A 24,652-nucleotide genomic window follows, 5' to 3' on the forward strand; every position below is an offset into this window, starting at 1 on the left:
GGATTCACAACAGTTAACTCGTTTTCTTGATCAATTTTACTTCGATAGCACAAATTGGAAACAAACGTATGATATGACATTTCAAAACTAATTTATGGAGTTAAATATACTATTAAACTGGAAGATAATCTCCACTTTTTAACCTGTTGTTTCCTGATACCCAAACGATTTGCTAGACCATAACAACGATTGTGAAGCCGACCTTCCGCTACATCATTAACTGCGCAATTTAGGAATTCTATAGCTATTGATTAATTACAGTAATTAATCACCAACAGTTACAGCCAGTCGAAGAGCTGGCAGAGGTCCAAAGGTTATCTACATCTGTCTGGTCATTTTTTTTTTCGAATTTAGGTCAAATTTACCTGAAGTTACGATCCGTGAAAAAAAGTCCTCAATCCTCGCTTGTATTTTCTCCTTGATTTTTTTCTCTCTCCTTTTCCCGGCTTCAACCCTTCTTGACATCAAACTTGGTCGCCCCTGCTCTCTCTCCCCCCCACCCATCATTAGATGATTCATTGAAACCCTCAGAGGTATTGGTTCTGGGTGTGGCTCTGAGTCAACATGGGTCACAGGGAGATACTGTAAACAACAGCCCGGTCGGATGACAAACCTGATTTCATTAACGGCTGAGAAGATGCTTGAGCTGTCTAAAACACTACTGCACGTACACCTTTATATGTATTTTAAATGAGTTTGTTAAGCATTTTCAGCCTTCTTTCCCAGAAAGCATACCGATACCCGGTGAAGTTCGTTAAGCTTTCAATGACAAACGGGTGAAACCCCTTACGAAGTCATGATCTAATTGGGAGGGGCATCTGTGGGCTGGGATACTATAACCCGCCCATGTGCGTCCAATAAGTACCGTTGTGTTTGCCGCTCAGCTCTCAGAACGACTGAAGCTATCGGCGTGCGTTAACTGTTTGCAGCAACAGACCTGAGAATGGTATCGATGGGACTCCAGATTCTGGGCATAGCCCTGTGTGTGATCGGATGGCTGGGAACCATCATAACCTGCGTTCTTCCCATGTGGAGGGTGACCGCTTTCGTTGGAAACAACATCGTGGTGGCACAGATCATTTGGGAAGGTCTTTGGATGAACTGCATTGTTCAGAGCACCGGGCAGATGCAGTGTAAAGTGTACGACTCGCTGTTGGCGCTCTCGCAAGACCTCCAGGCTTCCAGAGCTTTGACCGTCATTGCCATCGTGGTGGGAGTCCTGGGCATCCTCATCTCCATCGTGGGAGGCAAGTGCACCAACTGCATAGAAAACGAGGTTACGAAAGCAAAGGTCACAATTATATCGGGAATTATCTTCATCTTGGCTGGAGTGCTGACCCTGATCCCGGTGTCCTGGTCAGCGAACACCATCATCAAGGATTTCTACAACCCGCTGGTCACCGACGCCCAGAGGAGAGAACTTGGCGCCTCCCTCTACATCGGATGGGGAACATCGGGTCTGCTGATCCTCGGAGGGGCTCTACTCTGCTGTTCCTGCCCCCCGAAAGACGACACTGGCTACACCGCAAAGTACTCTGCAGCCAAGTCTACCGCTAGCAGAAACTACGTGTAAAGATCAACATCTCAAGGCAGTGTTGGAGAAAGCGAGAGCTTTTTGTCGGGTTACTTTATTTGGACTGTGAATATTTCAAAGTTTGGACTTGTTGGACATGCGCTTTCCTATCTATAATGGTTAAAACACTTTCCGTTAAATGGAAGATAGTTAAAAGCGCCTTGGCGAAATGTTAAGATTAAACTGAACGTCGCTGATCTTTATTAGAAGAAAACGATTTTCATTGTAGATTATTATTGGAAACAAAGGGTTTGGTTATATTTGAAAACTATATTTTCGTTCGATACGATTTGTAAATATGACTGCTCTGAGAAGGGGAATGAATGGTTGACTGGATTCAACTTAGTGTAACATTTAATCAACCGTGATCCCGTTCGACACAAGGCTTAAGATTTCATTTTAATTGTTTAACTTTACAGTTTTTAACGTTTTCACTTGTTACTGCGTGCTATTGGGTATCAACAAATGATTTGAACGTACTTTTGAAATCACCTTCAATACCAAGTGCACCTTTTGTTTGTACTCTTACAATAAATTTAAAAGTTTGTTTCATTGAGTTGTGAATCGTGCGGTGACTTTTTAAAAAAACTGCTCTTAATTTAGATTTCATTTACAAGTGTATAAATTACTCGCCACCTGCAGGAAAACACTAGGTTTTAAATTGCTATGGCTTTCTGGTTCATTGTTACGGGGCCGAAGGTTTGCGTAACAATTCCCCATAATCAAAGGTAATCCAAGAGAATCACGTGACCAATTCCCTACCGGTAGGACAACTCCGAATTTTGTTTGGGAGTGACTTGCTGAGACTGGGAATAACAAACCTTGGGCGGCGATGTTGGGTTTTGTTCGGCGTCCTTTCGTAGCTGCTACTCGGGAATGACTAGCTGTCCTTAAAGAGCGCAGTGCAGTGAAAATGAGTAATCCGTTAATCGAGCATTTCGCGCTCCTTTCAGACATCCGCAGAACAACTTGGTTCCTAATCACATTTTCCAACTTGATCAAAACTACTCCCAGATTTTTAAAAAAAAGTTTGATATGGTCACAGTAAACCTGGGCAAGTGACCACGTGCACGGGAGAATTCCAGAGGTGAAGGTAGAACCTCCAATAGTGGCACAATTATACTGCAGATTAAGTGTAGAGTTAGTTGGGGATAAGGAAAAGGAACTGGAAATGAGTTTGATGCTTTCAGTCAAACCTTTACCTTCTATTTTGTTATAAAGATAAAATGTGACAAAGATTTTTTTTGTTCACCAAGGGATGGCATGATGTAGGGTAGGGGTTGGTACAATGTTTTATAGTACCAGTAGCTTGGGTACATTTCTTGCTGCTGCCTGTAAGGAGTTTGCATGTTCTCCCTGTGACTGGATTTTCTCTGGGTGCTCTGGTCTCCTAAAGATCTACTAATGGGTAGATTCAAACACAAGGAAATCTGCAGATGCTGGAAATTCAAAACAACACACACAATGCTGGTGGAACACAGCAGGCCAGGCAGCATCTATAAGGAGAAGCACTGTCGACATTTCGGGCCGAGACCCTTCGTCAGTACTCAAAGGTAGATTCATTGGTTGTTGTAAGTTGTCCCATGATTTGACTAGAAGCTTGTGGAGATGTGGTTAAAATATTCAGTATTAAGTTCAAAACACTGAATGAGACAAATGGTAAATACAATTTGCAAGTTGAGTCCCATGTTCTGTTGGTTGCCTCAATGAAGTATGTAGGCCTCTGTTAGTCTCAATAGACCATGGATTTGTGACTTGGAAAGTTTCCAGGGTGCAAGCCTGGGCAGGGTTTTTATGGAAGGCCAGCAGTTGCCCAAGCTGCAAGTCTCCCCACTCCATGCCACTGATATTGTCCAAGGGCAGGGCATTAGTCTTAATGAAGAGAAGCAAAGGATAAGCTTTGAACAATGTTAAGACCAAGGTTCTCTACCACCTTGGAAATAAGAGGCTGTGGCTTCTGAAACCTGGAGCAATGTTGATTGTCCATTTGACTCTACTGCTGCCTAACCCAGTGAGGTACTCCAGTGTTTTATTTTCTGATACCTCTATCAAACTGCACCTCTTTGCTATCTGCCCCTTCTCCCAACTTGTCCCTTGTTTGGCTGCACCTATTGGAATCCATAAGGAGCTAATAGAAAACATGAATTCCCTTCCAGATCTGAGAGCCACCTATAATGTTGATGGCTGTTAATGATGAAATTCACCACTGCCTCTTCTGCATCAATAGAGCCTAAAAACATTCCTATATCTCAAACCTGATATCATGGAAGGAAATCAAGTTGAGATCCTTTGATGACCTTCAGTAGTCTCTACAAAGTAACAGAGACACCACCAATACACACTCTGCAAAAATAGAAAAAATTCAGTGGTATGATGAGCAATAAATTTCTCAAAGCTCTCTGCTGCTTTTTGGATTCCAGACCTAACCAGTTCCCCTCTACCACTCTCTTCTGTCTAGTGGGATTAGTCCTCGCCCTTAATAATTTCTCCTTTGGCTCCTCCCACTTCCTCCAAATTAAAGCTGTAGCCATGGGCACCCGTATGTGTCACCCAGCTATAATCGCCTTTTTGTTGGCTTTGTGGAACAGTCTGTGTTCCAAGCCTATACTGGTATCTGTCCCCCTCTTTTCCTTCACTACATCAATGACTGCATTGGTGCTGCCTCCTGCACGCATGCTGAGCTCGTTGACTTCATTAACTTTGCCTCCAACTTTCATCCTGCCCTCAAATTTACCTGGTCCATTTCTGTCACCTCCCTCCCCTTGATCTTTTTGCCTCTACCTCTGGAGACAGCTTATCTACCAATGTCACCTTTAAGCCTATGGACTCTCACAGCTACCTGGACTATTCCTCTTTCCACCCTATCTCTTGCAAAAATGCCATCCCCTTCTCGCAATTCCTCGCAAGTCTCAGGATGAGACTTTTCATTCCAGGATGAAGGAGATGTCTTCCTGTTTTAAAGAAAGGGGCTTCCCTTCCTCCATCATCTTAGTGAGGCGACACTTCACCTGTGAGTCAGCTGGTGTGGTATACTGTGTCCGGTGCTCCTGGTGTGGCCTTTTATATATTGGTGAGACCGATGCAGACTGCGAGACCATTTCGCTGAACACCTACACTCGGTCCGCCAGAGAAAGCAAGATCTCCCAGTGGCCACACATTTTAATTCCATGTCCCATTCCAATATGTCAATCCATGGCCTCCTCTACTGTCAAGATGAAGCCACACTCAGGTTGGAAGAACAGCACCTTATATTCCATCTGGTTGGCCTCCAACCTGATAACATGAACATTGATTTCTCTAACTTCTGTTAATGCCCCTCCTCCCCTTCTTACCCCATCCCTTATTTATTTTTTCCCTTTTTTTCTCTCTCTCTCTGTCCCTCTTACAATCACTCCTTGCCCGTTCTCCATCTCCCTCTGGTGCTCTCCTCCCCCTTTCTCCCTAGGCCTCCTGTCCCATGATCCTTTCCCTTCTCCAGCTCTGTACCCCTTTTGCCAATCACCTTTCCAGCTCTTAGCTTCACCCCACCCCCTCCTGTCTTCTCCTATCATTTCGGATTTCCTCCTTCCCCTCCCACTTTCAAATCTCTTACTATCTCTTCTTTCAGTTAGTCCTGACAAAGGGTCTCCGCCTGAAACGTTGACTATACTTCTTCCTATAGACGCTGCCTGGCTTGCTGTGTGCCACCAGCATTTTGTGTGTGTTGCTTGAATTTCTCGTATTTACAGATTTCCTCTGTTTACGTTTTTAAATACAATGTCAATATCTTTCTCAAGCTAATATCCCCAGCGTCGTGCTTCAGACAATATTCAACCAATTCCAATCGATAGGTGTTTCTAATCCTTATCAGAGTCCAGAGAATTTTCATGCTCTCTCTCTCTGGGCCTCTTGGGTTTCCCTGATTTTTAATATCCTCCCACATCCAAAGGATCTGATAATTGTGCTTTGTAAATTCTCCCACATGAATGTGGGAAGTTGGTGAATCAGGGTAGGGCTCTGATACGTGGGAAAGAACAGGTCGCAGAGTAATAAGTGAGGAGAAGGGACATGGATTAGTGCCGAGAACTGGCTTGGACTCCTATCAAGTCACAAAAAATATAAGAGAACAACATCCCAACTGGCACTACCTGTAGAAAATTCTGCAGATCCTGCATAGGACTATCAGCCCATAAAACTGGAGTAAAAGTAAATTATCCTCAATCCTAATAAAGCAACACACACAAAATCCCTTGGCCCTCGGGCTCTTGGAACTATAGGGGATGGCTTCATTCAACTTCACTTGCCTTATCGCTGAACTGTGCCCACAAACCATGGACTCACTTTCAGGGACTCTTTCTCATGTTCTGGATATTTATTGTTTATTTATTTATTATCAGTATTTCTTTTTTTCTTTTATATTTGCATGGTTTGTTGCCTTTTGCATTGGGTGTGGTCTTTCTTTGATTCTATTATGGTTATTGGAGTTACTGATTATGCCTGAAAGAAAATGAATCTCAGGGTTGTATATGGTGACATATACAGTATGTACTTCAATAATAAATTCATATTGAACTTTGAATACTGGAGGAACTCTGCAAGACAGGCACAATATACACAGGGAAATAAGCAGTAAATATTTTGGGCTGAGACCCTTCATCAGGATTGGAAAGGAAGGGGCAGAAGCCAGAATTAGAAGCTGGGCAGAGGGGAACAAGTACAAGCTGGAAGGTGATAGGTAAAACCAGGTGAAGGGGAAGTTGGGGAATGAAGTAAGATGGTGGGAGGTGATAGGTGGATGAAGTAAAGGGTTGAAGAAGAAGGAATCTAATAGGGGAGGACAGTGGATCATGGAAGAAGGGGAAGGAGGAAGGGAACCAAAGGGAGGTGATGGGCAGGTTAGAAGAGAAAGGGGAGAGGTAACGCGAATGAGGAATGGAAAATGAGAGAAGGTGGGAGGGGGAGATATTGCTGGAGGGGAGAAATCGATGTTCATGCCATCAGGTTGGAAGTTAACCATAGTCTACTGTTCTCTCCTGTGAGATTCCATCTTCTTTAGCCTGATACCTCTTCTAGCAATCTGCACCCAGATTCTTACTTCATTACCCCCTCCCCCACCCACCCGGTCTCACATATTGCTTGTACTCCTCCTCCTTTCCCTCACCTTATTATAGCCTCCACCCCCTCCCTTCCTTCTGAGTCCTAATGAAGGGTCTCAGTATGAAATGTTGATTGTATTCGCCTCCATAGGTGCTGCCTGGCTTTCTGAGTTCCTCCAGCATTTTATATGTGTTGATCTGGATTCCCAGCATCTACAGAATCTCTTGTGTTCTTGATCCTGGTGGGACTGCTTTAGAGGGGTTTCTCAAACACAAGGCCTGACACTAGGATAGATTCAGAATGGAAGCAGACAGCATTAGTGAAAATATGGATATATAACCATAAACTAATATTGGGTTTTTAACCAAGAAACAAACATAACAGCAGAACTATGTTGAGTCTGTTTCACTTTCAGATACTGACAGAAAGAGATATGGAGATGGTGGCTGGGGAAATAGATAGATACTTTATTGATCCCAAAGGAAATTAGAGTGTCACTGTAGCATTACAAGTGTACAAGTATACAAATATTGGAAGAGAAGTAAGAAAGAATAAAAACTAAGTTACCTCAAACAGTCTAACAGGAGGGGCTCATCACTGCCCCAGCTGTTGGTTGACTCGTAGAGCCTAATGGCCGAGAGTAAGAATGACCTCATATATCACTCTTTGGAGCCACGCAGTTGTCTTAGTCTATTACTAAAAGTGCTCCAAGATGGCTTGCAGAGGGTGAGAAACATTTTCCAAGATTGCCAAGATTTTCCATAGGGTACTTTGTTCTACCAAACTGTATTCACTTTGACTCCTATAACAAAGCTAGCCCTTCTAATCAGTTTATTGATCTTGTTGGCATCACCCGTGTTGATGCCATTGTCCCAGCACACCACCACGTAGAAGATTATACTGGTGACAACAGACTGGTAGAACATGTGAAGGAGAGGCCTGCATACTCCAAAGGACCTCAGTCTCCTCAAGAAGTAGAGGTGACTCAGGCCCTTCTTGGACACAGGCTCTGTGTTGGTGCTCCGCTCAAGTCTGTCATCCAGATGCACCCCCAGGTATTTGTAGGTCCTCACCATGTCCACGTCCTCACCATCAATAGTAACTGGGAGCAGTGCAGGCTTAGTCTTCCTGAAGTCCATCACCATATCCTTCAAATAAATGAGTTTGTAAAAGAGAATGTTTTCCCAACGGTTATATGGAGGAAATTGCCTCTGATCCAAGACTGGATGTCAAACAAGCATTTTCACAATTTAGGTGGAGTGATCATGAGAATGGTGGTTATAAGCTGGATTCATCAATGTACGCACTGCTTCCAGGTGGTTCTGCTGAGGGGCAATATGTAGGGTGAGTCAGCATAATTAAGGGTCATTGGCAATTGATTATTATTCTCGTGTACCAAAATACCATAAAAATCTTTGTGCTGCCTGCCGTTTAAGCAGACGTTTCTATATGGAAGTACATCGTAGTACCAAGGGAAACAATAACAGGTTACAAAAGAAGGTGCAGAGTTACAAAGCGTTACAAAGAAAGTGCAGTGCAGGTAGACAAATAAGAGGCAAAGACCATGATAAGCCAAATTGAGAGGCCAAGAGTACATCTTTATCATTTTAGAGTTTTGTGCATGTGTCTTGTAACAGCAAGATAGAAGCTGTCATTGAATCTGATGGAATGTATTTTCAAGCTTTTGTATTTTCTGCCTGACGGGATGTAGAAGAGAGATTGACAAGGGCGGGAGGGGTCTTTAATGATTTTGGCTGCTTTCCTTTGGCAGTGAAACTGTAGGCAGAGTCAAGGGAGGAGTGGCTAATTTTTGTGATAGACTGGGCTGTAGTCACAACTCTCTTGTAGCTTAGGCAGAGCAGTTGGCACACTAAGCTGTAATGCATCTGGACAGGATGCTTTCTAAAGTTCAAAATAAATTTTATTATCAAAGTACTTATATGGCACCATATACAACCCTGAGATTCAATCTTGTGGGTATACTCAATAAATCGATAGAATAGTAACTCTAACAGGTTCAGTAAAAGATCAACCAGAGTGCAGAGGACAACAAGCCGTGTAAATGCAGATATAAATAAACAGCAATAAATAATAAGAACATGAGAGGACGAGTCCTTGTAAGTGAGTTCATTGGTTGTGGGAACATTTTAATGATGGGGCAAGTGAAGTTGAGTATAGTTATACCTTTTTGTTCAAGAGTCTGATCGTTGAGGGGTAGTAATTGTTCTTGAACCTGGTGGAGTGAGTCCTGAGGCTCTTGTATCTTCTACCTGATGGCAGCAGTGATAAGCGAGCATGACCTGGGTGGTGGGGGTCCCTGACGATGGATACTTCTTTCCTATGACAGCGTTTCATATATGTGTGCTCAATGGTTGGGAGGGTTTTACCTGTGATGCATCTGGATGGGAGGCTTTCGATGGTGCATCATAAAAATTAATGATGGGTATCGTAACGTGACACATTTCTTTAGCATTTTGAAGTAGAAGTGCTGGTGTCCTTTCTTGGTTTTATCTACGTGATATGACTAGGACAAATTGTTTGTGACATTTACACCCAAGAACTTGAAGTTCAAACAACTCCACCTCTGTCCCACTTCCTGAAATCAATGACCAGCTCTTTTCTTCCACTGACATTGTGGGAAAGGTTATTGTGATTATACCAGTCTCCTAGGCTCTCTATCTCCTTCCTTTTTGTTGTCTGAGATTCAGCCCACCATGGTGATGACATCTGTGAAGTTGTAGATGGAGGGAAAGCAGAATATGGCCACAGAGTTGTGAATACATAAGGTGTAAGGTAAGGAGCTGAGGACACAGCCTTGTAGGGCTCCAGGTTTGAGGATAATTGTGGTGGGGGTGTTTCTGCCTTTCCTTACTGATAGTAGGAAGCCAATGATCCAGTTGCAGAAGGTAGTGCTGAGAATTAGGATGAGGAGTTTAAAGATAACCTCTGTTTTGTGAGGGTAACCCAATGAGCAGGAATTCACCTTAAGTATTACCAGAGCACGCCAGAAACTAGGTGTGCTGAAGCAAGCAGTTCAGTTCCTGATACACAAAACCTTTCCACTATTTATAAGTTACATATCAAGAGTGGATACACGTTGCTTGCCTGATTGATTGAACGTCTGAATAATCTCACCAAGTTTAAGCCAAACATATTTTTATCTCATGTCTGCGTGAAGGATTGTGTTACATAGTGATTACATCTTCTCCTTTTCAAAAGTGACCACATAAACAGCGTTGTGCTAATTGTAAAGCACATGATATACTAAGTTCTGAAAGGCACAATATAAAGACAAGCCTTCCCTTAGCTGACAGGATGCTTGCATAACTGAATTGGAATCTTGGGGGATTTCGCACACAATTAATTGTTTAACAGCAGACCAATCCGAAAACATGTTGCATTACAAACATAATTAGTTAATTTTTAGTTAACCAAAAATGTTTTAGACTTATGAGTTAGCTTCACAGAAGTTTGTGCCACAGTTGGCTCAAGAATTTCAAGGAAACGTCTCGCAAGTTGAATTACGGAGGCAACATTTAAGCAAAGGTTAAGCCAGAAAGAATGAAATCTTTTGCAACTCTCATGAGAGGTGAATTACAGTTTGCACAACAGTGTAACAAGAAAGAGTAAGCCTGGCAAGAGATAACATCACAGTTAGCTCAATAATTGTAAAAGAGGCCAGACTAACATTAGTTGAATATGAAAAGATAAAGAACATAAATACCATGACCAAACTTTAATAATTGGGTTAGACTGCTATGGTTTAGAAAAGTTAAAAAGGAAAAGACTATAATGACATGTAGGTATAAAAATCTGCTAGATAAACTACAGCAAACACGAGGAAATCTGCAGGTGCTGGAAATTCAAGCAAAACACACAAAATGCTGGTGGAACGCAGCAGGCCAGGCAGCATCTATAGACAGAAGCACTGTTGACGTTTTGGGCCGAGACCCTTCATCAGGACTAACTGAAAGGAAAGATGGTAAGAGATTTGAAAGTAGGAGGGGGAGGGGGAAATGCGAAATGATAGGAGAAGACCGAGGGGGGTGGGCGGGGTGGAACTGAGAGCCAGAAAGGTGATTGGCAAAAGGGATACAGAGCTGGAGAAGGGAAAGGATCATGGGACGGGAGGGCTAGGGAGAAAGAAGGGGGAGGGGAGCACCAGAGGGAGATGGAGAACAGGCAGAGTGATGGGCAGAAAGAGAGAAAAAAAAGGAGGGGGGAAGAAAACTAAATATATTGAGGCTGGGGTAAGGAGGGGAGGAGGGACATTAACGGAAGTTAGAGAGTTCAATGTTCATGCCATCAGGTTGGAGGCTACTCAGACAGTATATATGGTGTTGTTCCTCCAACCTGAGGGTGGCTTCATCTTAATAGTAGAGGAGGCCATGGATTGATATATCAGAATGGGAATGGGATGTGGAATTAAAATGTGTGGCCACTGGGAGATCCTGCTTTTTCTGGTGGACAGAGCGTAGGTGTTCAACGAAATGGTCTCCCAGTCTGCGTCGGGTCCCACCAATATATAAAAGGCCACACCGGGAGCACCGGACGCAGTATACCACACCAGCCGACTCACAGGTGAAGTGTCACCTCACCTGGAAGGACTGTCTGGGGCCCTGAATGGTGGTGAGGGAGGAAGTGTAAGGGCAGGTGTAGCACTTGTTCCGCTTACAAGGATAAGTGCTGGGAGGGAGATCGGTAGGAAGGGATGGGGGGGGGGAGCGAATGGACAAGGGAGTTATTTAGGGAGCAATCCCTGAGGAAAGCAGAAAGAGAGGTGGAGGGAAAAATGTGTTTGGTAGTGGGACCCCGTTGGAGGTGGCGGAAGTTATGGAGAATTATACATTGGACCTGGAGGCTGGTGGAGCGGTAGGTGAGGACAAGGGGAACCCTATCCCGAGTGGGGTGGTGGGCGGATGGGGTGAGGGCAGATGTGTGGGAAATGGGAGAGATGAGTTTGAGAGCAGAGTTGATGGTGGAAGAAGGGAAGCCCCTTTGTATAAAAAAAGGAAGACATCTCCTTCGTCCTGGAATGAAAAGCCTCATCCTGAGAGCAGATGCGGCGGAGATGGATAAACTACGGAATCAGAAGGAACAGCTCCAAGTAGAACCAACTGTCTGGAAGAAAAGAATACATACATAAGGTCAAAAATGGCACTAATACTGGGACTGAGTGTTCTAAAATAGGATGCTAACCATGAGATAAACAATATTGAAAATAGGGAAACTCAGATTGAGGAACTCAAGAGCACTGGGAAAGGTTACCATTCTGAGAAAGAATGCACTACAGAGCCACAAAGACTGCAAGAATTCAAAGGGGATCATGGCTCATTTAGCGTTTACCCAAGGTGTCTTTGTGCTTCTTATACAAGTTTCCCAATATCAGCCCTTTGAGTTTCATATATAGTAAGGGTGCTGCATTTTGTCAAAGTGGCTTCAAGAACATCCTTGAATCCTTTTGTTTTCCTAGTAATCACCTCCCATACCATGGCTCAAAATAGAATGCCTGCTTTTTGTGTCTGATGTTAGGCACACAACCTATGTGAGCTGCCCAATGCAGCTGACTAAAATGTAATAGCACCTCATTGCAGAAGACACTGGATTCAGATTTTGTGTTGATGGCTCTGGTGTACTCTCGTCATCTCTTTGACGAGACCCTGTAGGTACTCTGTGACTCCAAAAATTTTTTAGAGCAATAAAGATCACTACTATCCAAGATCATGAGTTTTTAAGGCCTTGATTTTCAAACATGATTTCCTTCAGATGGCCGAAGATTATCTGGTGCATTGAAAGTGATAACAAATTTCAATGGTGAGAATTGACACCTGAGAAATGGGAACTCAGGCTACATCTACACTAGACCGGATAATTTTGAAAACACCGGTTTCGTGTAAAAACGACAGGCATCCACACTATGCGTTTTTGAAAATATCTCTATCCACATTGAAACGGAGATTTCAGCGAATCTCCTCCTACTGGGCATGCACATGATCTTGCACCTTATTGTTTACCTGCACTGCACTTTATCCTTAGCTGTTATTCTTCATTCTGCATTCTGTTATTGTTTTACCTTGTTCTACCTCAATGCACTGTGTTTTGATTTGTATGAACAGTAGCCAAGACAAACTTTTCACTGTATAAAGATTAGATTAGCTTTATTTGTCACATATACATTGAAACATACAGTTAAATGTGTTATATGTGTAAATGATTAACGATGTCCAAGGATGTGCTGGGATCAGCCTTCAGCAGTGTATCCATGCTTCCGGTGCCAACATAGCACGTCCATGACTCCCTAACTCCGATTGCACATCTTTGGAACGTGGGAGCAAACCAAAGCATCCGGACGAAACTCACACGGTCACAGGGAGAAAATACAAATTCTGTACAGACAGCCCGGGAATCAAACCCTGATCAGTGATTGCTGGCACTCTAATACATTGCCCTAACTACCAAACAATAATAAACCTATTCCAATTCCTGTTGAGTGTGTACCACAGCTCAAAAATTGAGGCTTGGTTCTCGAGTGGAATCAGTTAAGGTTGAACGGTTTCCCACCGGGCTCTCGATTAACTCCACTCCAGCAGGCGGTGTGGTTCAGCAATGGTAGAAGAAAGATTAAGATACGTTGGGCAATGATATAACCTTGCTTGACAAGAGTCTGTACTGAAATTAGATTTGTTGCGGATCCATCAGTTACAATCATGGTTTGCATGCCACCTCAAAGCAGACATAAGATGGCAATGAGTTTCGGAGCACTGCCAAATTTGAGAAGAGTGTTCCATAGTTTCTCCTGACTGTCAGAGCCAAAGGTTATAGTAATTGGAAAAAAACCATTGTGGGGGCTGCTCCCTGTATTTCTCTTGGAGTTTTCCCCTGTATCTTTCGATGTGTTAAAGATTTACAGAGTGCTTCCTTGGTTACTGGTAGGAGTTGGTTGAGCAGGACTACTCTTCTGTAGTCATACTTGCCTCCTTTCCTGACGATGGTCTCAGTTTCAACATTTCAAGCATCCCCAGGATTATCCTCTTCTTCTCTGATACAGACAATGAGCTTGTAAATTTTTGATTAAATTTAATGTTCTTGATAAATATATACATAATTTTATTTCTTTTTATTTTCTTTTTGTATTTGCACAGTTTGTTGTCTTTTGCAAATTGATTGTCTTGTGTGTGGTTTTTCATTGATTCTATTGTGTTTCTCTGTATTTACTGTGAATGCCCACAAGAAAATGAATCTCTGGGCAGTATATGTACTTTGATAATAAATTTACTTTGAACTTTGGAACTAGGTGTCAGGTAGAGCAAGAGGCACATTGCATACAAATAGCAGAATTACAGAAGAAAAGTGACAAGAGATGCAGGAAGCAGTTAAACAGTGTTGAATATATATCAGAAACAGCTGGAGCATAGAGCGAGTGTGTAACATGAAGTGTTAGCTTACTTGCTGGCTGAAAGCTGCTTCCTCAGTGCTGGTTGTTAATTGGCCCATTTGAAGGATACAGCAGCCGTCTCCCATTGGCTGGCTTTCACACCATGGCACCAGCTGATGCACCATCAATAACTCACTCTGAGACGTAAAAGCAAGGTATCGGCTTTTATTGACTGGGAGAAGGAACAAGCAGTGGTTGACCACCACACTACATCCTGGAGACTGAGAGGCCGGGCTCAGACCTCCATCACCTTTATACAGGGGTCTGTGGGAGGAGCCACAGGAGCAGTCATCAGGGGGCGTGTCCAGACAGGTATATGTAGTTCACCACACCAACTTCTGGTTCTGGGCACTCAAAAGAATAATTTGTGTGAGAGCTGCGGTCTCATTTGCTGGGGTCTTCCTTCAGTGTGAAGTCATGACCAGTGCTAGAGAACCATTGGTAAAGTGTGCTGCAGTTAGAGGGACCCACACATACACTTCGCTTAGTTTGTTGAATTCAGTAGTTGTGTGACTTTGGAAGACGTAACAAAGTATTTATTGAGTTAGAAATATTACTGAATGTTTAGTGTGGTAGCTTTTGTAATTTAGAGTGGCTTAGATAAACACTTGTTTGACTAAGATGCTTGGTTGAGTGTTTCAATTTTTGTTTGTAAATAGATGGCTAGTGTGCTCACTCACAATCAGTGTCTTCCATCCCACTTAACAAATCCGCAAATCTATTTCCCCATAACCAAGTGAGAGCTATGAGTGAGAAGAGACAGAAAATATATTTATTTAGAGATGCAGTGTGGACGAGCACAATCAGCTGCACCACCCATCTATTTAACCCTAGCCTAATCACAGGATAATTTTACAATGACCAATTAACCTGCTAACCAGAATGTCTTTGGAATGTTGAGGATACTGGAGCACCCAGAGGAAACCCATGTGTTTATAGGGAGAACGTACAAACTCCTTAGAGATGGTGTTGGAATTGAGCTCTGAACTCCGATGCCCCAGGTTGTAATAGTGTCGCACACCTCTACGCAACCATGGTGCCCTACTTGGAATAGTACAATGGTTTAGTCAGGCATGTGGGCAGTCTGAGAAATAAATACAACAGGGTTCAAGGGGTGGGTGCTCGCTTGGCAGCTGTAATGGGAATGACCAGTGAAGAGGATGGTGGGAAGTAGACTAGTGTGAATTTTGTATGTCCAGCACCGGCAATCAGGATGCCACCTTTCTGATCTCAGAGCACAGCAACCTCAGAATCTTACCACCACCCATAAGCCCTTCACGACAGCAAGAGTATATTTTGTATTTTCTGATATTTTTAAAACCCTGATAGCAAGTCATTTTCTGCACTGGTGTAAAGTGGATTGGTCTGTGAGCTTTATAATGTTCATTCATTCATCTTTTTTTCATTGAGAAACAGCCTGGAATAGGTCCTTCTGGCCCTTTGAGCCATGCCGCCCAACAATCCTGATTTAATCCTAGCTTAATCACAGGACAATTTACAAAGACCAATTAACCTACCAACCGGTACGTCTTTGGACTGTGGGACAAAACTGGAGCAGAACGTACAAACTCTGTCCAGGTAGTGGCGGGAATTGAACCCGGTCACCTGTACTGTAAAGTGTTGTGCTAACCACTACGCCACGAGGTGCAGTAACTCACAAATTCATGTTGATTCACGTGGTGGGTGGCAAAGAGTGAGAGATACAAGGAAAGGTCTGAAGGCAACATTTACCACTCAAGAGCATCAGGGGTATGAGGACAATGTGAAAATCCCCTGCATCAAGTAGAGGAAGGAAGAGGGGTCTGTCTAAGGAGTGAAGGAAACTATTGAGGTGGAGTCCCTCTGAGTGATCCATTCTAGAGAAGATTGCCAAGTTTACCAGCCTTGAGGGCCACGTAGATTTTGCAGAGAGTGAAGGGGAGAAAATTGTGTAACTTTATGTTTGCCTTGACGGCAAAGGAAATTGAAGAAGATGCCATCGTGTGCACTTACAAGAATTTCTGCCACATGAGAGCAGTATCCATCATTAAGGACCTCCACCACCCCAGCCATGCTCTCTTTTCACTGCTGTCATAGGAATGTGGCACAGGAGCCTTAGGTCAACGTCACCAGGTTCAGCAGCAGTTATTACCCTTCAACCATCAGGCTCCTGAACCATCGGGGATAACTTCACTTACCTCAACACTGACTGATTCCACCACTTATACATTCACTTTCAAGGATTCCACAACTCATATTCTCAGTATTATTTATTTACTTAATTATTATACATATATATTTGCATTGGAAGTTTGTCTTCTTTTGCACATCAATTGATTGTCAATCTTTATTTATGTGCAGTTTTTAAATTGATTTCATTGCATTTCTTTGTATTTCTGTGAAAGGCTGCAAGAAGATGAATGTCAAGGTAGTATATGGTGACATATAATAAATGTACTTTAATAATAAATTCACTTTGAACTTTGAGATACTGACTATTTACAGCAGGAATCTCAATACAGTCAAGGTCTCAATAAACTTGTCTGCAAAAAATGACAAATCCATTGACAGTCTATATGTATGAATCCTCCTTCTGATCAATATTCCCAGCAGGAAGGCTTTAGTTGCATTCAGTTGGTTGAACACATCAGGCCATGTCAATGCTTGGTACCAGAGTCCAAAGCCATACACTCTGTACAGGTAGGCAAAGGAAATGATTCATGGATGTTCTCAAAGCTTCCTTGAATGATTATGAATCCTCCACCCATACCTACTGAATACTGTACAACTGAGCATTTGGGATGTCACTGAGAATAAAGGTGGAAACGGAACAAGGATGTAAACAGCAGAACAAATCTACTACTTTACTGACTATGTGTAATCTGCCCTGCCCTATTAAACACTTTCTTCCTCATTCATGGACGAGGATGTGGATCCCAGCCACCTTAGAATCAACAAAACTGAAGTTATCTTTGATCGCCAAGGGATTGTCAAAGGAGGCGCAATCACATGTGTCGTTAAGGTTTCCTTATAATGACTTGACTTTATGAACATTCAATGCATCTGACAAATTTTACTTTGCATACCTATACGTCATATACACATGAAGATCAAACAATAACCTGAAAAAAACAGATAATTGACATGAAGCATTAACTCTCCTTCACTCTCCATGGAGAGGTGGCGGCGAAAGAGAGTTGGGGGTGAGAGAAAAAGGTAGGAGGAAAGGAGGTGGGAGGAAGAGAGACGTGGGTGGGGAGAGAGGTGGAGGGAAGAGAGAGGTGGGGGAGAGAGAGGTGGAGGAAAGAGAGAGATGGGGAGAGAGGTGAGGGAGAGAGAGGTGGGAGGACAGAGAGGTGGAGGAAAGAGAGAGATGGGGAGAGAGGTGAGGGAGAGAGAGGTGGGAGGACAGAGAGGTGGAGGAAAGAGAGAGGTGGGGGTCAGACAGAGGGGTGGGGTGAGAGAAAAAGGTAGGAGGAAAGGAGGTGGGAGGAAGAGAGACGTGCGTGGGAAGAAAGAGGTGGGAGGACAGAGAGGTGGAGGAAAGAGAGAGGTGAGGGAGAGAGAGGTGAAGGGAAGAGAGAGGTGGGAGGACAGAGAGGTGGAGGAAAGAGAGAGGTGAGGGAGAGAGAGGTGGGGAAGAGAGAGGTGGGGGAAGAGAGAGGTGGGGGCGAGAGAGGTGAAGGGAAGAGAGAGGTGGGGGCGAGAGAGGTGAGGGAGAGAGAGATGAAGGGTTGAGAGGTGGGGGAAAAGAGAGGTGGGAGAGAGAGAGGTGGGGGAGGAGAGAGGTGAGGGGGAGAGGTGAGGGAGAGAGGGGTGTGGGGAAGAGAGGTTGGGGGAGAGAGGTGGGGGAAAGAGAGGGGGGAACAGAGAGGTGAGGGAAGAGAGAGATGGGGGAGAGAGAGGTGGGGGAGAGAGAGGTGGGGAGAGAGAGGTGGGGAAGAGAGAGGTGGAGGGAAGAGATGTGGGGGAGAGAGAGGTGAAGGGAGAAAGAGGTGGGGGCAAGAGAGGTGAGGGAGAGAGAGATGAAGGGGAGAGCAGTGGGGGAGAGAGAGGTGGGGAGAGAGAGGTGGGGGAAAGAGAGGGGGGAACAGAGAGGTGAGGGAAGAGAGAGGTGGGGGAGAAAGAGGTGGGGGAGAGAGAGGTGGGGAGAGAGAGGTGGGGAAGAGAGAGGTGGGGAAGAGAGAGGTGGAGGGAAGAGATGTGGGGGAGAGAGAGGTGAAGGGAGAGAGAGGTGGGGGCAAGAGAGGTGAGGGAGAGAGAGATGAAGGGGAGAGAGGTGGGGGAGAGAGAGGTGGGGGAGAGAGAGGTGGGGAGAGAGAGGTGGAGGGAAGAGAGAGGTGGGGAGAGAGAGGTGGGGAGAGAGAGGTGGGGAGAGAGAGGTGGAGGGAAGAGAGATGTGGGGAAGAGTGAGTTTGGAGGAAGAGAGAGGTGGAGTGGAGAGAAAAAGGTGGGAGGAAAAGAGTTGGGGAAGAGAGACGTGGGTGGGGAGAGAGGTGAGGGGGAGTGGTGGGGAGAGAAGTGAATGGGAGAGAGGTGTGGGGAAGAAGAGAGGGGGTAGATGGGAGGGAGTGGGAGGTGGGGCAGAGGGGGAGAGCAAGAGGCAGGGAGAGAGAGTGAGAGGCAGGCAGAGAGGGCGAGGCAGGTAGAGAGTGAAAGACAGAGAGAGTGGCAGAGGGAGAGAGAGACAGAAGGAAAGAGAGAGAATTGTGGGAAGGAAAGAGAGAGAATTGTGGGAAGAAAAGACAAACAGAGAGAGAATAAAGAAGGCAAAAGCTATAATGTGAGCTTAGTTAAGGAGGTAAAGCGATGGGAAAAACAAAAAAAATGGAAAATAGAAGGTGCAGAATATATAGTTGTTTGAAATGCCTAGCCATTCTGACCAAACTCGTGGAGAAAGAAAAACTAAATGAATATTACAAATGAATAACTTGCACCAGTAGGTGACAGTTCTGATAACACACTGGCTAAGTTGAGTTTGATATTGAGTCCAGTCCAGCTGGATGCAATGTAGGCAAATGAAAGATGAGGTGCTGGCCCACTAAGATAGAAAATTAAAGTGGATGGGAACAGATAGCTCAGAATTGCACATGCAGATTGAATGCAAAAGCTCTGTGAAGGCATCATCCGGCATATATTTGGTTTCTCCAATGTAAACAAAACCACAACATGGGCACCCTGTATCGCACAAGACTGGAAGATGTGTAAGTGATCTGTTACCTCACAAAGGACTATCTTGTTTCCTGGAGGGTGGAAAAAGAGAAGGTACCATGTGAAGGTTTGTGGGCAGTAAAGATGTAAGAGCTGCCCAGAGGATTGAAAAGTTCCTTTGGAAAGCTAAAAGTAGAGAGGGGGATAGATCTGGTGATGGATGCATGTTGAAGGTGGTGAACATTGCAAAGGATGATCAGTTGGATGCAGAGACTGATGAGGTGAAGGTTAATGATAAGGGTAAGTCTAGTCCTGCTCTGTCCATGATGAAAGTCCCTGAGATCTAAGATGCAGGGAATAGATGAAACATGATTGGAATCTCTGTCAGCTATTGAAGAGGGGACAACCATTGTTCAGAAAGATACCCCAGATGCAATTGTGTGGAAAACCTTGTCTTTGGAGCATAGAATACAGAATTAAAAGAACTGGGAAGAATGGAATGGAGTCCCTTCATTCATTCATAGGATGGAATCTACGCATACCTCCTATACATACCTTCCCTATTTTTCCCTATCAGTTTCGACTGATGCCCATGAACTCTGTGCATAAATCCTTTCATTACAACCCACAGAGAAATGATAAATACCAGTTTTAAATCAACTCCACCTAAAGGAAACAGAAAAGAAAACAGCTTGCAGTAAAGGCCTCTGGTGATTTGATTTGAATTTAAAACAGCTTGAAATATGAATGTTACTGTGTGGAGCAGAAATTCCTTCGTCCTTCAAGTAGGATATTATTTGCAACTGGTAATGTCAATAAAAAATCTTACTGATATAAAATATATTTAGCTGCAAACACTGGTGTCTGAAGGACACAACTGCTTTTCTAAACATTCCATGCCTCACCTGAAGCATCAGAAGTATCTGAAAATAAGACAATGGAATCTGGTTCAACGGGAAATTCTTTTTTCAGTTATGTGGCCAGCACTGAATGCCCGCCCACTGGCGAGGGGATATAAAGGCCACAGCATGTCCATTGTCGTCATATTGTTCCGGATTCTCTAAGCAGTTAGCCGCACCATTTCTTTCGCCCTGAAAGTCGCAGATTGATTCTGCTACTGTTCAAGAATGGTATCAATGGGACTCCAGATTCTGGGCATAGCCCTGTGTGTGTTCGGGTGGCTGGGTGCACTCATCACCTGCGTCCTGCCTATGTGGAGGGTGACCGCTTTCATTGGAAACAACATCGTGGTGGCGCAGATCATTTGGGAAGGTCTTTGGATGAACTGCATTGTTCAGAGCACCGGGCAGATGCAGTGTAAAGTGTACGACTCGCTGTTGGCGCTCTCGCAAGACCTCCAGGCTTCCAGAGCTTTGACCGTTATCTCCATTGTGGTGGGAGTCCTGGGCATCCTCATCTCCATCGTGGGAGGCAAGTGCACCAACTGCATAGAAAACGAGGCAACGAAGGCAAAGGTCACAATTATATCGGGAATTATCTTCATCTTGTCTGGAGTGCTGACCCTGATCCCGGTGTCCTGGTCAGCGAACACCATCATCAAGGATTTCTACAACCCGCTGGTCACCGACGCCCAGAGGAGAGAACTTGGCGCCTCCCTCTACATCGGATGGGGAACATCGGGTCTGCTGATCCTCGGAGGGGCTCTACTCTGCTGTTCCTGCCCCCCGAAAGACGATGGCTACACTGCGAAGTACTCTGCACCTAGGTCTGTTGCTACGAGCAAGAACTATGTGTAATTTGTAAAGAACCAACTTCTCGAGATAAAATCACATTAAGTCTGTGCATTTTATATCACATTTCCTCGTTGAGGAACTAAGCGAATTTACTGTAAAGTTTTTAAGTAATTAGTTGTATTGTCTTAACCTAGTTGCGTTTGGATTTTCAATCAGGGGTGAATTTGAATTTGAATCTGCACCTGTACGCAACGTATAATTTCAGTTGCAGCGATTTTAAAATCTGACGAGTATCTGAATATAGAGTGGTCGTTAACGTAAGGTTTTGACGGAAATTATTTTTTGTTGTAAAAGCTCCAGTGTTTAGATAATATCGAGTTACAACGACAATGCGTTACCAGTTATTAAGAAACTCTCAATTGTGAAGTTGTGTTTTGTAAGTAACTAATACCTGTCGACAAGGGAGTGATGGGAAATACCCGCCGCCATTTCGCCAACTGGGAAGGTGGAATTTATAAAATGGGTCTACAACAGTAGTTCACTCCTTTGAAAGTGTTAATACTATTTTATATTTACTTTGCAACGATGTGATTTGAAATTATAACCTTATTATTAATCCTGTATGGTTCTCTCGTTGCCATATGTAAAAGATTAACTTTTCTCCCATGACTCTTGGGCATTTATTTTCTCGAAGACTTCGGGGACTTGCTAAAATTGTAAATCGGAAGAGCTGAAATAAAATCCAAATTACTTTCAGATTTTCTTGTTAATTTTTTTTCTCGTGGGTGAAAATTTGGGCATTATGACAAAGGGATCAGTAGTTAAAAGGTGGGGGTGGAATTTGGATCTACAGATAATCTGTTCCTACTTTTGGGGTATGTGTGAAAAGGTTCTTCTGTGAAGACGGAGAACTGAAAGGCAGCGAAATCTGTCTGTATAGTACTTTGGTTAAACACTTGGTGTGTGAACAATATTTCTGATCTCCGAACAAATAGAAATGCAGTAGATGCTGTGTACGAAAAATAAAATAGGTAAAATTTAAACCTGTGAAAGACCGACATAGCTTGTCTGATCTTCAGAAATGGAACACTTTCAAGTAGGCTGTTAGATGTTGAAAGGATTTAATGAACCAGAGATTTTAACACTTGCAGGAGACAACTAATGGCCCCGACCACGGCTCATGAATTCCTTTATTGGTTCAAAACACTTATTTAGCCTGTTAGTTGTAGTTTTGGCTAACCTTAATGTATTGGAATGATTTTCACAACAAGTTAACTGGGACGGGCTCTAGTAAAGGTGGAAATTGTCTCCTATGACAAGATATTTGGTCCAAGGCTAATCTGAGCTCTGTTGTAACTCCATGTCAACAAGTTCATTTTCATATGTACTGTGGTCTGCGACAGAATTGGTGACAAAGAAATAGCATTCTTGGTTTTCTCTATATTTAAATAAGTAAGATAGTATTCACCCAGATTTAGGTGTGAGGTAAATAGTCTGACAGGTTAGAAAGTGGACCTGAAAAGTGTTTGTGAATTCAGTCGTCGTCATGGCTATCTCTCGAGGTCGAGGATGATGGTCTTCATTCGGTTGATCTATTTATGGGCTCTCAAGTGGCTTATGAGTGACTAAAGCAGTGACATTCATTGTATAGATTGAAAATTATTTTTATTTTGCGTCAAAGCCATAAGGTAGCTTCTAGATCAGAAACAGCAATGAGCTAGGGATAGATCTTGAGTACAACTGTGGGATTAAGGGAAAAAAGCCATTACTGGTGAGTATCAGTTGCAAAGATCTGCTAATCTTGCAATTTACACTTTATCTAGACCCATTTGCTTCCTTGCATTGTTCTACTACCCCTGCACCCGTTTGTCATTTGACTTCTTACAGATATTTGCTTTTTGTTCTTTCCCCTTTCTCCTCATATAAAACTGTTTGATGAAAGGCCATTAGTTGAAATATTGGTGGTTTTGTGTCTCCTGAAATGCCAGATAAATTAGTTTCTTTTTTAAGATTATAGATGTGTTTGTGCAGAATATAAGGATATGTAAGAGGGGATATTGATAAATTCGTGGCCTAAGGTAGAAGGAGTCAATTTTAGAAAACCTAGCACATTTATTTTTCAACATAGTCCTCTCCTACATTTACACACTTAGTCCATGGAGCATACGGATCTTGGACCTCCATAAAGAGTCCGCAGCAAGGGTGATTGATAAGTTCGTGGTCGAAGGCGATGAGTTATTAATTTCAAACTTTTTGCATGCCACTTAAAGAGCTGAACTGCATGTGCATGTAACAAGAGTTGTATAACTCATCTCCTTCTACCTTAGGCCATGAACATCAATCATCCCTGCTGTGGGGGGTGACTTCTTCTACCTTAGGCCACAAACTTATCAATCACCCCTCATAGATGCTAAAAATGAGTGGAAGAGTATGAGGTAGTGCAGTGTCAAAGTCCCTTAACTGGTATATGCTATTGATGAGGTAAAACCTACTTAGGGCATTAGTAAACTTCCAAAATGGATAGCATATGTGATGGGAAGGGGGAAGTGATAGAGGGCAAAAGCAATACACTGTCTTCTCATTACTGGAATCAGGAAAGAGGTAGAGGAGATTGAAAACCCACAATCAACAGTTCAGGAACTACTTCTTGGCCATCAGACTTCTGAATGGTCCATTGTGGTACTCATTTTTTGCACTATTTAAAAAATAAGTAATTTTATTATGTATTTGTACTGTCCTGCTACAAAACAATAAATTTTACACCTTCTAAGATGGTGATAATAACTCTGATCATGAGATACTGGAAACTGGAACAAAAAAAAGTAGCAAAGACTCAGCAGGTTAAGCAGCATTTGTGGAGGCAAAAGGTTTTGGGTGGAGATTGCACCAGGAAATGGTGATAGGGCTTTTCCATGTTAATGCAAATCAAAGAGTCAAACAAAGTAGGTTGAAGAGCAAGCAGAACAAGACACTGGCTGAGTTGGATGCTAGTAAAAGAACAAAAATAGTGAAAGATGCTCCTAATGAATCCTGATGAAAGGTCTTGGCCTGAAATGTTGACTGTTTATTCTTTTCCGTAGATGCTGCCTGACCTGCTGATTTCCATCCAACACTGTGTGTGTTGCTCAGCTCCCAAGTACGAAACTCAAGCTAGAAATTTGACTCTCTGTGAAACTGGAAGAACTAGTAGTACCAGTATGTTAGTCACAAATTGCTGTGGTGGGGGAGGAGATGCAATTATTTTACCACAAAATGTATAAGCTACTAAGCAACTGAGCAAGAATTTTAAAAAAAACTACCTATGTTTTGTAGTGAAATGCAGTGAACAATCACTTATATAATGTTCAGAACTCTAGGGATTTGGAGAACAATTTGAGGAAAAAGATACAGTGCTCACTGAATAGAAATGACAGGTATTCATGCTTGGTCTTGGGGGTGGGGGAGGGAGGGATGGGTGGTGGCAGTGCAAATGAGCTGGCAATTTGGTGTTATGGCTGAATGCATATACTGAGAGCCAGGAGAATAAAGCAACAGGAAGGAGACTGGAAAAGGAAGAGCAAAATATACGGGGTAAATTGTTAAGCGATCTCAGGTCCATGTAAATATTCCTGACAGAGCTGACCAGTTAAAGGTATCACACGAACGCAAGAGATTTTGCAGATTCTGGAAATCTTGTGCAACATACAGAAAATGTAGGAACTCAGCAGGTCAGGTAGCATCAATGGAGAGAAATGAATAGTCTAT

General features: G+C 43.3%; 1 protein-coding gene across 1 annotated transcript; it reads left to right on the top strand.

The window, feature by feature from the left end:
• Nucleotides 1-856: 856 nt before the first annotated feature.
• LOC140731497 (uncharacterized) lies at nt 857-21,664 on the top strand. The gene is made up of 2 exons (XM_073052976.1): nt 857-1,569; nt 20,329-21,664. Exons 1-2 carry the CDS (start codon nt 944-946, stop codon nt 20,969-20,971), a joined length of 1,269 nt encoding a protein of 422 aa, XP_072909077.1. The 5' UTR covers nt 857-943; the 3' UTR covers nt 20,972-21,664.
• Nucleotides 21,665-24,652: the final 2,988 nt, after the last annotated feature.

The sequence above is a fragment of the Hemitrygon akajei genome, chromosome 8 (assembly GCF_048418815.1).
Source record: "Hemitrygon akajei chromosome 8, sHemAka1.3, whole genome shotgun sequence".
NCBI lineage: Eukaryota > Metazoa > Chordata > Chondrichthyes > Myliobatiformes > Dasyatidae > Hemitrygon > Hemitrygon akajei.

What these genes read in the sequence shown, in the direction of transcription:
- LOC140731497 (XM_073052976.1), top strand. Translation starts at nt 944, where the DNA reads ATGGTATCGATGGGACTCCAGATTCTGGGCATAGCCCTGTGTGTGATC. An exon ending in ACCGCTAGCAGAAACTACGT is followed by an intron (nt 1,570 to 20,328) that starts GTAAAGATCAAC and finishes AGATTGATTCTG; the next exon opens with CTACTGTTCAAGAATGGTAT.